The sequence below is a fragment of the Tasmannia lanceolata genome, unplaced genomic scaffold (assembly GCF_043159265.1).
Source record: "Tasmannia lanceolata isolate RefF3 unplaced genomic scaffold, GAP_Taslan_0.1 ptg000006l, whole genome shotgun sequence".
Lineage (NCBI taxonomy): Eukaryota > Viridiplantae > Streptophyta > Magnoliopsida > Canellales > Winteraceae > Tasmannia > Tasmannia lanceolata.
Genome location: NW_027518683.1, coordinates 39,797,280 through 39,813,091, shown reverse-complemented (window position 1 = coordinate 39,813,091; position 15,812 = coordinate 39,797,280). Strand labels below are relative to the sequence as shown.

The following is a 15,812-nucleotide window of genomic DNA, read 5'->3' as shown; positions in this document are numbered from 1 at the left end:
TCTAGGCAAAATTTAAGATCATTCCCCTGCTAAGTTGAAAACCCGAAAGGGCGGCTTAGGCAAAAGCTAAGGGGATAGCCTGCTGGATCGAAAACCTAGAAAGGTGGTTCAGGCAAAAGTTAAGGCTAGCGCGGTCCGCCAAGTTAAAAACCCTGAAGAGGTGACTTGGTCACGGTAAGAGAATCAGTATAAGAAGGCAACAGCCGGTATCAAGACTGAAGATCAACTGAAGTTCAAGCAAATTCAAGTGATATCCTCGAAACTGGGGGCATTGAAGCTAAGCAATCTTAGGGGTCGTAATTAAATTCTTGAGGCATTACTATTTCGAGGAAGAAGTCCGGTGTTTACCAATTGAAAAACTATTCCTTGAAAGGATAGACTTACCAAACAAAACATTAACTAAGTCAGAAGCATCACTATGTTTGTCAGTATAGTCAGTCAATCTTTATTATTCTAAGTTCACTCCTTCAGGGCTGCTCAATCCTTTGAGTAGTGCCTTTCATCTAAGTTTTCTCTTTAGAAAGAGTCAATTGTCGTTCCTATGTCCAAATGATGTAACTGTCTTGGTGAAGGAGGCCAGGCCTAGGCAGCTCCCTGCAATTATACCTGAAAGAGCTCGAAAATTTAGTCAAACAACTTCATTTCAAAGAAGATCAGCTCAGAAAAATTCAGAAGTAGAAACATCAGAAAGCCCAGCTTCCGTAAAAAGATCATACCCCAGGAAGGCACCTTAAGCTTGGAAGAACCTCAGATGCAATGGTGGTTGAGCCAATTTCTCAGAAAGATGAACCATTCAAATTCATAATTCCCTTCCGGTTAGTTATCCTGGTCAAGAAATGTTTATCTAAACACCTGTCAAGAAGCAGATCCCGCTTTTCCATGTTAATATCCAAGAGAGTCGTTGTTCTAAATTACCAATCTCAAATGTCTTGTTCAAGGTTTCAGTTATCAAAATCCCCAGAAGACAAGACCAGCAGTCTCTTTGAGAAAAATCTTGTTGAAGTTTCATAAAAATGTTCCTAATCCATTCTTGCTAGTAATGGTTCTTCGTTCCAAAGGTTTGCCGTTTCATCATTCGTCAAAGTCCTAGTTTCCAACATCTTTGTCGGGCACGATCCATAATATCCCCGATTTCATTGAGTTCAAAAAAATAAAAAATTCATCAAATCCAATCTTACGTCAAATTCAAGTTCATGGAAAATCTCTAAATTCTTCGAGCCCGTTTGTGAACGGTACCTCTTTTCTCGAGCCCATTTGCAAATGGCCTCGTCTTCTCCTTGAGCCCGTTTGTGAACGGTGCCTCATCTCTCGAGTCCATTTGTGAATGGTTTCGTCTTCTCCTTGAGCCCATTTGTGAACGGTGCCTCATTTTCTGAGTTCATTTATGAATGGTCTCATGTCCTCCTTGAGCCCGTTTGTGGACGGTGCCTCATTTCTCAAAAAATCAAAAATTCATCAAATCCAATCCCCAATTCAAAAAATCCAATCCTACGTCAAATTCAAATTCATAAAAATCTCTAAATTTTTCATTGTTGAATTCATCAATCAAAGCTATCTTGTGTCGTCGAGCCCGTTTGTGAACGGTGCCTCATTTCTCGAGCCCATTTGTGAATGGTCTCGTCTTCTCCTTGAGCCCGTTTGCGGACGGTACCTCATTTCCCAAAAATAAAAATTCATCAAATCCAATCCCCGATTCAAACAAATCCAATCTTACGTCAAATTCAAGTTCATGAAAAATCTCATGTCCTCTTTGAGCCCTTCTGTGAAAGGTGCCTCATTTCTCGAGGCCGTTTGTGAATGGTCTCGTCTTCTCCTTGAGCCCGTTTGCGGACGGTACCTCATTTCCCAAAAATAAAAAATTCATCAAAACCAATCCCCGATTCAAACAAATCCAATCTTACGTCAAATTCAAGTTCATGAAAAATCTCATGCCCTCTTTGAGCCCGTTTGTGAACGGTGCCTCTTTTCTCGAGGCCATTTGGGGATGGTCTCGTCTTCTCCTTGAACCCGTTTGTGAACAGGTTTCTCATTCTCTGAGTCCATTTGTGAATGGTCTCATGTCCTCTTTGAGCCCGTTTGTGAACGGTGCCTCTTTTCTCGAGGCCATTTGTGAATGGTCTCACCTTCTCCTTGAGCCCGTTTGCGGACGGTACCTCATTTTCCAAAAATAAAAAAATTTATCAAATCCAAATCCTTAATTAAAAAATAAAAATAAAAATCCATTCCTACGTCAAATTCAAGTTCATAAAAAAATCCCTAAATTCTTCGAGCCCGTTTGTGAACGGTGCCTCATTTCTCGAGTCCATTTGTGAATGGTCTCGTCTTCTCTTCGAACCCGTTTGTGAACAGGTGTCTCATTCTCTGAGTCCATTTGTGAATGGTCTCATCTTCTCCTTGAGCCCGTTTGTGAACGGTGCCTCATTTTCTGAGTCCATTTGTGAATGGTCTCGTGTCCTCTTTGAGCCCGTTTGTGAACGGTGCCTCATTTCTCGAGTCCATTTGTGAATGATCTTGTCTTCTCCTTGAGCCCGTTTGTGAACGGTGCCTCATTTCTCGAATCCATTTGTGAATGGTCTTGTCTTCTCCTTGAGCCCGTTTGTGAACGGTGCCTCATTTCTCGAATCCATTTGTGAATGGTCTCGTCTTCTCCTTGAGCCTGTTTGTGAATGGTGCCTCATTTCTCGAGTCCATTTGTGAATGGTCTTGTCTTCTCCTTGAGCCCGTTTGTGAACGGTGCCTCTTTTCTCGAATCCATTTGTGAATGGTATCTTCCTCCTTGAGCCCGTTTGTGAACGGTGCCTCATTTCTCGAGTCCATTTGTGAATGGTCTTGTCTTCTCCTTGAGCCCGTTTGTGAACGGTGCCTCTTTTCTCGAGTCCATTTGTGAATGGTTTTCTATCCTCCTTGAGCCTGTTTGTGAATGGTGCCTCATTTCTCGAGTCCATTTGTGAATGGTCTTGTCTTATCCTTGAGCCCGTTTGTGAATGGTGCCTCTTTTCTCGAATCCATTTGTGAATGGTATCGTCCTCCTTGAGCCCGTTTGTGAACGGTGCCTTATTTCTCGAGTCCATTTGTGAATGGTCTTGTCTTCTCCTTGAGCCCGTTTGTGAACGGTGCCTCTTTTCTCGAATCCATTTGTGAATGGTATCGTCCTCCTTGAGCCCGTTTGTGAACGGTGCCTCATTTCTCGAGTCCATTTGTGAATGGTCTTGTCTTCTCCTTGAGCCCGTTTGTGAACGGTGCCTCTTTTCTCGAGTCCATTTGTGAATGGTTTTCTATCCTCCTTGAGGCCGTTTGTGAACGGTGCCTCATTATCCAAGTCCATTTGGGAATGCTTCTTATCCTCGTTGAACCCGCTTGTGAGCGGCGTCTCATCTCCTTCTAAAAACTGTTTGAGAGCGATCTTTGTCCTTTTCCTTCAGAATCCATTCGAAAATGATATCTCATTCTCTAATTGCCCGTTTGTGAACGGCGCCGCATCGAGTTTTTTTTTTTTTTTTTTTTTTTTTTTTTTATTATTCAAGTTCTAGGGTTTCATCTAAGGTTTTGCATTATGTTAAGGTGCGTTGTGTCTAGAGAGTCCTTTGTCGATTAAAGCTACGCAAAATGGTTCTGTCATTTTTAACTTTGGTATTCAATGACTACGTCATCTCTACCAAAGAGGGGCATCTGTAGACACCCCATTTTGTTTTGTTTTAATCGACAAATAAATTAGTGTGTTAAATCCATGTGAGAACCCCCTCTATCATTGATTTATATGTTTTAGGTCATTAATATCTTGATCTGACTTTACGGATCATCAATCGGGACAAAATAAGCTAGGGTCACTTCATAGCCCGGACCCTGATTCTATTCCGAGACCCGATTTCCGTAAATCGTTAGATCAGTGGCAGATCATGACCTGGGTCTAACCATCCAAAACCACCTAACCTCTCCTCTCATCCTAACCATCCAAACCTCACCTAACCTCACCTAACCTCTCCTCTCATCATAACCATCCAAACCTCACCAAACCTCACCTAACCTCACCTAACCTCACCTAACCTTACCTAACCTCACCTAACCTCACCTAACCTCACCTAACCTCCTATCCCATTCTCCTATAAATACCCTCTCATCCCACCATCAAAAAAAAAAAGAGAAGGAAAGAGGAGAGAACCCCTCTCTTAGAAAATTCAAGCCCTCTCTCTAGACCAAATCCCTCTTCTCCATAAGTTTGCATGGAATATCGTCTACAAAAAGGTATGCCTTTTGGAATTTTATTTTCTTTTCTATATTTGTAGGATTGAGTGTTGTTTTGCGTATATTTTGGTTGATGTCATGTTTAATTTCGTACTAGTTTGGCCTTGGTCATGTTCTCACTTATGCTAAATATAATTAATGTGATGGGGTCATTAGAACCTATTTGTGATGGGATTTTGAAATCATTGGCTTGTTAGGGAATTTAGATTTCTTTTGGGAAAACAATTCATTAAAAATTTTGAACATTTACAAGAAAGAAAACTTGAATTTTACGTGAATTATCAAAACCCATTTAATTTGGCTTACAAAATCTCCATCTTTCAATTGATAACAACAGCCCCCACTCCAATTTGATAACAACAGCCCCCACTCAATCTCAAGAACCCAATATCCATACCCCACCTTGCCAAGTAGATAAAAACAACCCCTTTTTCAAACATCCCATTTGAATCTAATCTCAGGCCCATTCAAGCCATTTTTCATATTCACCGTCTTTTAATCACTAAAAAAAATAAGAACTATCAAAAGAAAACATGGGGGTGCCAATATCATTCCCGTCATAGTGCTAGCTGTTAGACTTTAAACAGATTTTTCGACCTCTAAACAACAGAATCGTGGGAAATGGTTAACTACAAAGTAGTAGATATTTTCGTGCCGTTTCCAACGAGTATTCGTGCTAGATCAGACAGCGAGCGGTTAAAAAGTTAAGTCCAAAATGGTTGCGGCACACCTTTAGGCATTTCCAGTTTAATGTTGCTGTCCTTTTGTTTGCAACACAAATTCGAACCTCTAAATCACAGATTTACAAACAATGGAGAACTACAAAGTTGTAGCCCTATAAAAGATCTTTCCAACGCATGTTTGTACGTTGAATTTGGCCAAGCGGTTAAAGAGTTACGACAGTTTTAGTGGGCTGCATTTGTCAGATCTTTTAATGGTCAATGGTTTGTCGAATTTGTGCAATTGTCAAAACTTGGTTGTGTTAACGTCATTTTCCAAACCAAAATCGAAAGACATTAATCTAAAGTACATCCAACCTAAAATTAACAAAACTAAAATTCACCCATTTAAAATCCACTGATAAAAATCCGTTAAAAGCCATTAACCAAAAGACCACTAAAAATTTCAAATGAAACTAAAACCTTCTAAATAAACAACTTTAAAAGCTACCAAACACACTAAATACCTTCAGATAATAAAAGCTTCAAGAAAACTCTAAAAGTTTCCACAAACCCAAAAGAATTCGAGATTCCCAAGAGCCGGTGGATTCAAAATTCCTTTAGGAACCCTTAGAGCCCAATTTAGGAACACTGGTGTCGTGTCGTGTCGTGTCCTAAGTTTTAGGGAGTCCTAGGTTTTAGGGAGTCCTAGAGTCAGGAGTCCAGCCTCATCACGGACGTTTGCTATGTATAGCAACCGTGCCATAGGTTTAGTTACACTAGTCACCCGATCTTTTCCATAGGACAAGCCTAGTAAACTAGGATGTAGGCTAACCTGCATTAGTCTAAGGGACAACTTGCATTTAGATAAGAATCATATAGCATCTTCGATGAAATCCTAAGATAATAAAATCCTCAACTTGAATTAAATAACTTCTCTTAAAACTGTTGAAACAGTCAATCCCGTCTAGGTCGGTGTCTTAGTTGAGTTAGGCATATGTAACTTAGCTTAGGTGCACCGAACTACGTCGACTCTGATCCCAGTAAGGCTTGGGTACGTAGGCAGCTTGGATGTCTGATGGCATACCACCCGCGAGTCGGCACCACAACAAATTGTGGTGTTTTGTATATTAATTTTCTCGTAAATACTTAATCAAATCACTTAGGACTTTCCATGAAATTAGAATTCTAGGAGAACTTTCACTTAGATTGAATCCAGACAAATTAATAAATCAAGATACACATTTAGGATTCTCATTGAAATTAGATCATAGGATGCATGTCACTTAGTTCGCACATTAACATAGAGTTGAATGAGTCATTTAAAATAAATTTAAAAGAGTTAGCTTTTGGAATCGAAGACCGATTATCGGGCAAGAATGGTGCATGTGGCGGATAACTCCCCATACCTTCCATTCTCGTAACCAGGTAGCGAGTCTAGATTTCTGGTTAATTTCGGGTCCTAGATCCCACATCTAGGTGGCGACTCTGTCAGTCTCTTTCGTGTGGAATTCGGATTGCCTTAGTGATCCCAAGTTCACATGAAAGACGAATTCAAATCAATAATTAAATGCACACGCCAATCGCGTGGGTACGGGAGACCAAGAGAGAGAGCGCGGCGGCTCGCGCCCCACCCCTCTCGCGGGATCAGGGTACCACACATTCATTTAGTTATCTTTGCAAAAACGAAAGGAAGAGGGTCACCAAGGACTACTCCAGCCCTGTTGAAATGAAGGACTCCAATTACCCGTGCTCTTCTCTCCATTCTTCACATCCACAAGTCACAGTTGTAATTTGTAAAGACCTCTTTGGGTGGAAGGTAGCTCACCCAATGTGATTGCTTGGGGTTTGAGAATGTACCTCGACCCTAGGAGGTTGCTAACCGCTTCCTAGAGATCCAAGGAAGTTTATTCGAACAAGCATTGTTTTCGTTAAGGCTCCATTTCTTTCGACGTAAAAATAGGCTTAAAATTTGTTTTATGTTGTAAAAATGAACATAAGACAAATTTTAAGTCCATTTTTACGTCGAAAGAAACGGAGCCTAAGGAAAACAATTCTCATACATCATGGACCCATTTGTCATGTGTACGGTAATCGGGTCATGAATATTGTTACCTATCAAAAGTCTAGCCAATTGACCCTACCCCGCCCTAGTCGGATGGTTCTTTCTAGACCTTTGACAAAGCATGATGAAACAAAATCGGTTGATTTTTGTACGTGTCAATCATGCATATGATATCTACGTTGAGGGAATTTTTCTCAATGGAAGGTTTATGTGGCGAGATACACACAATGACACAAGAAGCTGAGTACATTGAGTACATAGCCTGTAGCATGGCGAATACTCATGCCGTATGGATTAGATGATTTTTGGAGGATTTGGATCATGGTCTGGTTGATGAACCAATGGATCTGTATTGTTACAATCAGGTGGCAATAAGCATGTAGACATAACAGTGGAGCAAATAGCTCCAAGGGAAGACATATATGCGTGAAATATCACTATAGTAAAGATATAGTGGTAATACTGGAGGTGAAGGTAAGTTACATAACTACCGGTGAAATGATTTTTGATCCACGTGAAAACTTTCATCAAGCTTGTGGGCTTGATGGGACTTAGAAGTATCTAGTCAGGAAAGAATGTTTGGGAGAAACAGCCCAGACGGATGCTGATCCTTTTACAAAAGGAGTGCGTGCAGAATTCCTCAAGCATGTGGGCTTGATGTGACTTAGAAATGGCTTAGCCAAGGAAAGGTGTTTGGGAGAAATAACTCGGATACGGAATTCATCGAGCATGTGAGCTTGGTGTGACTTAGAAATGTCTAAGTCATGGAAAATTGTTCGGGAGAAATATCTTAGACGGAAACATAAAAGAAATTGAGTGGCCACAATGGCCTTACATAACGTTTGGGGAGGGCATACGTTATGGAAATCCATAACATTGTGGAATTAAGACAAGAGACCATCTATATATGTTAATATAGATGGCAAGATGTATTAACGATTTAGAAACTCCCCATGTGTGATTCCAGTATAGGCCCCTCTTGATCTTCAAGAAACCTTCTTCTTCTTTAGCAGGTTATTAGATCTGTTACCACTCATCAAGATGAAACCCTCTTGCTAGTGGATTTCCTAGCTATACATGACTTGGCTATGAAAATTAATCCGTGTTTTGAGCAAATCACTAAGCCCTGTTCATTTTAGGTTTTGACAATATCGGTTCTGGGCTCACAATCGGTTGTCAAAATCCAAAGCGAACAAAGCCTAAATGGTAGCTTCCTTACCTAGAGATGGAATGTGAAGGAAGAGCTTGACCTTTGGAACAAAGTTGCCTTTGGCGTAGTCATGCAGATAATAGGCCAATGAGTGGCATATTTGCCCATTAGGATTTATATTTCCATGTTATTTAGTTTATAAATTTATTTTCATGTTATTTAGATTCTAGGATATTTATTTTCATGTTTTTAGTTGTTAGGACTTTTATTTTCCCTGGAATGTTATTTCCATCTCATTGCCTATATATAGGCCTAATTGTATTAGGGATTCTTAACTTTGATAATTATTGAATAAAGATTGATTGGCTTCTCCCCTCTACAGATTTCTTCTCCTCCCTCTAATTTCCTCTCTCTTCTTCTCTCCCAGATTTCTTCTTCTCTTCTTCCCCTATTCGTCTATTGTCTCTTCTTCTTCTTCTCTTCTCTTCTTCTCCTATTCTTCTTCTATTCTTTTCTCTTCTCTTCTTCTTCTCTTTTCTCCCCTTTCTTCTACTTCGCTTCCTGATTCTACATCAAATTTGGTATTAGAGCCAAAGATCCAAGAATTACTATGCAATTTTCTCAATTTTCCATCTCCCAACACATAGCCCTAAACCCCTAATCCTATCTTCCCTTTTGTTCTTCTACCTTGAGCCCTAACTTTAAGTGAAATGGATGCGAGTGCCCAAAAGAAAAGGGGGGGTCCGTAGAAAAATGGGGTGCAATTACTTTATCTTGCAACTGGTCACGTGACCACCACTGACACGAATGGAGAGAATAAAGGTGAAGATAACTTGCCTATAAAATCCTGGCAAAAGTGAGGTCTTCTTTGCAGGCATCCACAACAACAGCAAGAGAGCTATTTGCAACATTCTTAAGATCGAAGAAGGAAAGCTCCCAATAAAATACTTGGGTCTTCCCCTAATCACTTCAAGGCTCACCTCTAGAGATTGCCAATCTATCATGGACAAGATCAAACAAAGGATCTCGTCGTGGTCAAACCGTCACCTTTCTAGAGCTGGCAGAGTGGAGTTGGTTAAATCCGTTCTCAGCACTTATCAAATTTATTGGTCTGCAGCGTTTCATATCCCCAAAGCAACTCTCAATAATATTGAGAAAATCCTTCGAAACTTTATCTGGGCAGGCTCAAATCTTGAGAAATCTCATCACACAGTATCTTGGAACACAATCTGTAGCCCAAATCTGAAGGAGGCCTCGGGATCAGAAAGGTATCAGATTTGAATCTGGCCGCCCAGATCAAACAACTTTGGCTCATCCTTACCAAGAGAAACTCTCCCTGGGTTACCTGGTTTGATCGGAAATACATCAGAGGAAGAAGTTTATGGACTCTCCCCATGCCTTCATCCCCATCCTGGGCAGCTAGAAGCATTATAAAATCTCGTGACATGGCCAGCAAGCATGTCTGCTTCATTGTCGGAACTCAGACCCCTCTGCAATTTTGGACAGATCCTTGGCATCCAAATGGTCCCCTCTCTGCCCAGTCTTCCATTACGACATCATTCATTCCCCAGAAAGCTTCTATTGCTGAGGCTAAATTTCAAGGTGGGTGGGATTTGATTCAAGTGCTTCCTCATCTTCAAGAGCTTAAGCAGATCATCAATTCAGGTCTTTTCACTAAAGCTGCTAATTCTAACCAGATTTGGAAGCCGGAATCTGATGGCAAATTCAGGCTTCGTAGTGCTTGGAACGCCGTTAGATCTCCTAATCCTAAACCTCCTTGGGTATCATCAGTTTGGTTCTCCGGTCACACTCCGAAGTTCAGTATCATAGCTTGGCAAGCTCTTCAGGACAAAATGAGTACCAGAGATAACCTTCATTTCCTCAGCCCCAACCATGATCGCTCCTGCCTTCTTTGCAATTCTACCTCCGAAAGTGTCAACCACATTTTCTTCAACTGCTCTTACTCGGCATGGATATGGCGAGTGATTCTCCGCCGCATCTCAGATAGAAGAAAGCAAAAAAATCCCTATCCGACAAGGAAAACTGGATTAGGAGCAAATTCAAGAAAAAAGGGCAGACCTACACCCTTGTTCGAACTCTTCTCACTGCTTCAATCTACTTGCTCTGGCAAGAAAGAAACTCGAGACTATTTCAAAAAAAAAAACCCATTAAAGGTTCCTTTTAAGTAGAATTATCAGTGCAACGAGGTCTCGTATTTTGGCCCTCAAGCTGGAAGATGAAGACTCTGAAGAAAACCAAAGAATTTCCAACTCCTTTAATCTTCCCCTGTTCAGCAAAGCCACCGAACCAAAATTATGTCATTGGGAACCTCCTGCTGCCTATGAGATCAAGTTGAATCCAGACGCCTCCCTGGCTAGTGATACTAATTCGATTGGAGGCCTTCTCCGAGACCACAAGGGTACAATCCTTTCTCTCTTCTCTGTTAACTGCAATCCTCACCCAATCCAAGAATTAGAAATTGAAGCCATCCATCATGGCATCAAATTAGCCGTGAAGCACCAAGTTAAGAGGTTGTAGATAGAATCTGATTCGCTCATCGTTGTTATGGCCATAAACCTGCTTTGGCCGTGCCCATGGCGGAAAATCCCAACGCTCGAATCAATTAGATCCATGCTCATCTCTTTTGAGAGCTGGAAGCTGACCCACATTTGGCGTGAAGGCAATAGAGCAGCTGACTTCTTATCCAAACCCAACTGTATCTGTAAAGGAGACTCAATTTCTCTTGAATTGGTTCCAAAGGAACTTGCAAAAATTATTTCTGATGATGTATTGGGAATGATCTATCCTAGATTGTAAATTTTCTTTTTTCTTTTTAATTTAGCTGGTGGGGGGTCTGTCTAACCCCAAATTACCGATCAAAAAAAAAAGATAACTTGCCTATTTGTTTTGTTATTCTAGCTTCTCTTGCAAGTTACCACTTACCACATAAATATGGAAGTAGAAAAACTGATTGACCGAATGACAAGTAATCAGTAACTTGCCTTTAATAAAGTAACTTGTATTTGCCTTTATTTCCGTTTTTGCTATACTTATCTCTTCAAGTCTAACTTCTCCTTTCAAAAATCAAGTGTATCTCTTCACGTCTCCCTTTCTATCTTTTCCATTCAATATAATCAATAAAAGAAAAGGGAAAGGCAACTATAAAAGGGAGTGGAAACTTTATCTGTATGTTACCTTAAATATGTCACTGCACTTCCCAAATTGACGCGGACTACTTCAATTGGGAGTCCCTATTATACTAAAAAATAGGCAATAATGATGTTGTGTTGCCAAAAATTGAAACTCTGCAAACTTGTGGCTTTCCGGGTGATAGGGAGGCTTTGTAAAACTGTTTTTTTTTTTCCCTCTGTAACTCTCGGATGCAACAGGGCTGTTTGGTTCACAAAAGAAAAGGGAATATTAGAGGCCTAGGGGCCTCTTCAAAGAGAAATGCTGTTAAAAATATGATTCAGTCCGAAAATCTTTCCCTTCTGTGCATTACTGAAACCAGAGCCACTCAAGAGTATCTTCTCCTTTACACCCAGGAAATGTTTCCAAATTGGAATGTGGTTACCAACTATAGCCATGCTCCAAATGGGAGAATCTGGGTCTGTTGGAACCCTGCTGAAATTTCTTTTAACCAGACTCATGTCTCTGATCAGCACATCCATGGGAACTTGTGGATCCCCCAGCACCAAAAGCACATCCACATCACTGCTATTTATGCTCACAATCATGGGAAAGAAAGAAGGAGACTTTGGGAAACATTAGAAGCCATGAATAACAATGGGACTCCCTGGATCTCCCTTGGGGATTTCAATGTTATCAGGTATATTCATGAAAAATTTGGAGGCGCGGATCCTGTTAGAACTGACATTGAAGAGTTTAACAACTGCATCATCAACTGCTCTCTTACCGACCTCAAATCCTTAGGCCAAACTCTTTCTTGGTCCAATAGCTCAAAAACTGGAGATTTCAAGCTGAGGCACCTAGATCGGGCCATTGTAAATGACGATTGGCTTGAACATTTCCCATCCTCCTACGCCAATTTCAATAGTCCTTTGATCTCCGATCACTCCCCCATTATTATTCATCTCCTTGATCATAAAAATCCCTCCCCTAAACCTTTCCGATTCTACTCAATGTGGTTAGAAGACCTCTCCCTATTTGAAATTGTTGAGCGGGCCTGGAATTCCAAAGTCTGAGGCACTCCCATGTATCGGATTACCCGGAAGCTTCAGCTGGTAAAGCTTGCTATTAAGAGCTGGAATAAGGACATCTTCGGAAGGATTGATGTTAAACTTCCTCGCATCAGAAAAGATCTGGAGGATAGTCAAGCAAAAGTTCATGCTGACCCGAGAAATATCCTTCTTAGAGATCAGATGAATCAAATTAAAGAAGACTATCACAGAGTTGCTAGTCAAGAAGAAAGCATGTTAAGACAGAGATCTAGAATAAACTGGCTGACATTGGGTGACTCTAACTCTCACTTTTTTCATGCAGCAATTAACTCTGCTAGTAACAGATCAAGTATTCATGGCACCATGAATGAAGAAGGGGAAATAGTTACTGACCCAAAAGATGTGGAAGACACTTTTATAAACTACTTTGCTGGCATCCTAAATTCCCCTGGTCCTAGTCCTTCCCATGACTCTGTTCCCGATCCCTTAAGAAATCTTCCCCCTGACACAGCTCAATGGCTAACTAGGCCTGTCCAGAGAGATGAAGTTGATGAGGTCATTAGATGCTGTGATGGGAGCAAAAGTCCAGGACCTGACGGATTTAATGGGGACTTCTAAAGTCCAGGACCTGACGGATTTAATGGGGACTTCTACAAGGCCTTTTGGTATCTCATTGGAAAGGAGGTTAGTGATGCTGTCATTGACTTCTTCAACAAAGGTAAGCTTCTCCAATCGGTGAATAATACCTTCATTAGCCTCATTCCTAAATCTATGGATGCTAGCACCCCTAATCAATACCGCCCCATCTCTCTGTGCAACTTTCTCTATAAAATCATCTCCAAAATCCTTGCTATGAGACTTCGGCCTTTCCTTGGTGAGATTGTGAGCCCAAATCAGTCTGCTTTTGTGAAAGGAAGAACCATCCAAGAAAATATCCTCCTTTCTAATGATATTATTCACAATTTCCACCGAACTTCTTCTAGACCTGCAATGTGCCTAAAGTTGGATCTGAAGAAAGCTTTTGATAATGTCTGCCACTCTTCTCTAATCAAGTTCATGCTGAAAATTGGTTTCAACGATATCTGGTGCAATTGGATCTTCCAATGTATCTCCAGCCCTACGTTCTCTATCTTAATGAATGGCTCTCCAAAAGGGTACTTCTCAGCCTCTAATGGGATCCGACAAGGAGACCCACTATCCCCCCTGCTGTTCTGCATCGTTATGGAGATGTTCTCCTCGATTCTGAATGAAGCTCAATGCTCAAAGCTTATCTCTTCCCCTTTTGTCAGAGGAGATCTTAGCATAAATCATCTGCTATTTGCCGATGATGTAATGCTCTTCTCAAAAGTGACTCTTGATGCTGCTAGGGGGATCAATTCCTGTCTTCAAAAGTTTACTGAATGTTCAGGTCTCGCTGTCAATTTCCTTAAAAGTGAAATTTTCTTTACTGGAGTTGAATCCAATCTAAAAGGCCAGGTCTGCACTGAATTAGGAATCCCTGAAGGTCACCTACCTGTCAAATATCTTGGCCTTCCTCTCACTCCCTCAAGATTGTCTGCAAGGGATTGCCAGCCTCTTATTTCTAAAATAAGAAAAAGGATCTTTATATGGTGTAACCGTTCTCTCTCCAGAGCAGGGCGCCTAGAACTGATCTCATCTGTACTCAATGCCTTTCAACTATACTGGACAGCAGCCTTTCGCATCCCCCAGAGCTCTATTGATGAAATTGAAAGAATATTCCGAAATTTCCTTTGGTCTGGAGCTGATCTTCCAAACAAAATGCATCCAATATCCTGGGACCAAGTCTGCTACCCCAAGGTTGAAGGAGGGATTGGTATTCGGAAAATAAATGATCTTAATGTGGCCGAGCAAATGAAAATGTTCTGGAATCTTGTAGTGGGGAAAAAATCTCTATGGTCTGACTGGATTCACAAAAAATATATCAGAAACCAGAACATTTGGTTTATGAAAATGCCAAAAAGTCCCTCTTGGGGATTCCGAGGGATCCTCCAATCTAGGCCTCTGGTGGAAAAACTAGTTTGCTACTCTATTGGGAATGGTTCTAAAATTGATTTTTGGAAGCAGCCGTGGCACCCTGATGGTATCATCTCTAACTTGTCCTCTGTTCGATACCTCTCCGATTGTATCAACAGTAATGCAACTGTTATGGATCTCCTTCATGATGGCGAATGGGACCCGATTCTCCATCTCCCCCATCTGAAAGCTCTAAAAGACATCATTGACAGAGGGATTCTAAATTTCGGAGACGAAAACCTCCCTATTTGGAAACCAACCGACAGTGGTGAATTCTCGATCAAAAGTGCCTGGATCTCTGTTAGGCTCAAGAAGCCAAAGCCTCCATGGTGCTCTACTGTGTGGTTCTCTGGTGCTATTCCCAGACACGCATTCACTTGTTGGCTGGCAATGTGGGGAAGGCTTCTCACTGCCGATAGGCTAATAAAATTTGGGATCCGGGCGTCCCCTTTCTGCCCCCTGTGCATTCAAGGGTCCGAAAGCATTAATCACTTGTTTTTCCAATGCTCTTACTCCAAATGGATTTGGGAGACCATTCAGAGGCAATTAAATATCCGAAGAAGATGTAAAGGTGTTGCTGAAGAAGTAGACTGGATTAGGGAGCAGTTTGGAGGTAAAGGGCAGCTTAGCACTGCAGTTAAGCTTCTGTTCCAAGCCACAATCTACAATATCTGGTATGAGAGAAACAACAGAACTCACGGCAAGCAAAGTATCCACAAGCATCAGGTCCTTCAAAATATCATCCAAGAAGTCAAAATAAAACTCATTGCCCTCGAGCGAAATGACCCCATGGATGCTCGGAATGTTGATTGTGCTAGACTTTTCAACCTCCCTTGTTTCAAGGCTCAGAAAGTTCAGAAACACTGTACTTGGACAAAACCCCCCATTGGAACTGTCAAAATTAACACTGACGCCTCCCTTACTGCAGATATTGCAGGAGTGGGAGGGGTTATAAGGAATCACGAAGGTAGAAGCATCAAGATGTTCTCCCTCAAGGTTCGCACTGGAAGTATCCACCTGCTAGAATTACAAGCAATCCTCCAAGGCCTCCTGCTTGCAAGAAGACACAACATGACCAACATCTGGATGGAATCTGACTCCCTTGTTGCTGTAAATGTGGTTCTCAAAAAATTTAAATGCCCTTGGAAAGGGATTCCTACCCTTGCCAAGATCTATAAAGGTTTGGCTGAGACAAATTCATGGTGCATAAGTCATATTTGGCGTGAAGCTAATTCTGCTGCCGATTTCTTATCCAAACCAGATTGTGCTGTTAATGGAGATGACCTGAACACTGACTCTGCTCCTCCCCTCCTTCTTGACCTCATGGCGCTGGACTCTATGGGAGCCACATACACTCGGTTGTAATTTTTTTTTTTTTCCTATGAGCAGGGTTCCTTTAATTTGGTGCGGTTTTGGTTGGGGGTTTGTTTCCACCCTTTTGCCTTCATGTTATTTTTGTTTTGTGTGGGAGCATGTTCCCA

The 15,812-nt window shown here is 41.3% G+C and overlaps 1 protein-coding gene across 1 annotated transcript; it reads left to right on the top strand.

Moving 5' to 3' along the window:
* The first annotated feature begins 12,330 nt into the window (after positions 1-12,330).
* On the top strand, positions 12,331-12,915 carry LOC143878990 (uncharacterized). The gene has a single exon (XM_077381199.1). It carries the CDS (start codon positions 12,331-12,333, stop codon positions 12,913-12,915), a length of 585 nt encoding a protein of 194 aa, XP_077237314.1.
* The last annotated feature ends 2,897 nt before the right edge of the window (positions 12,916-15,812 follow it).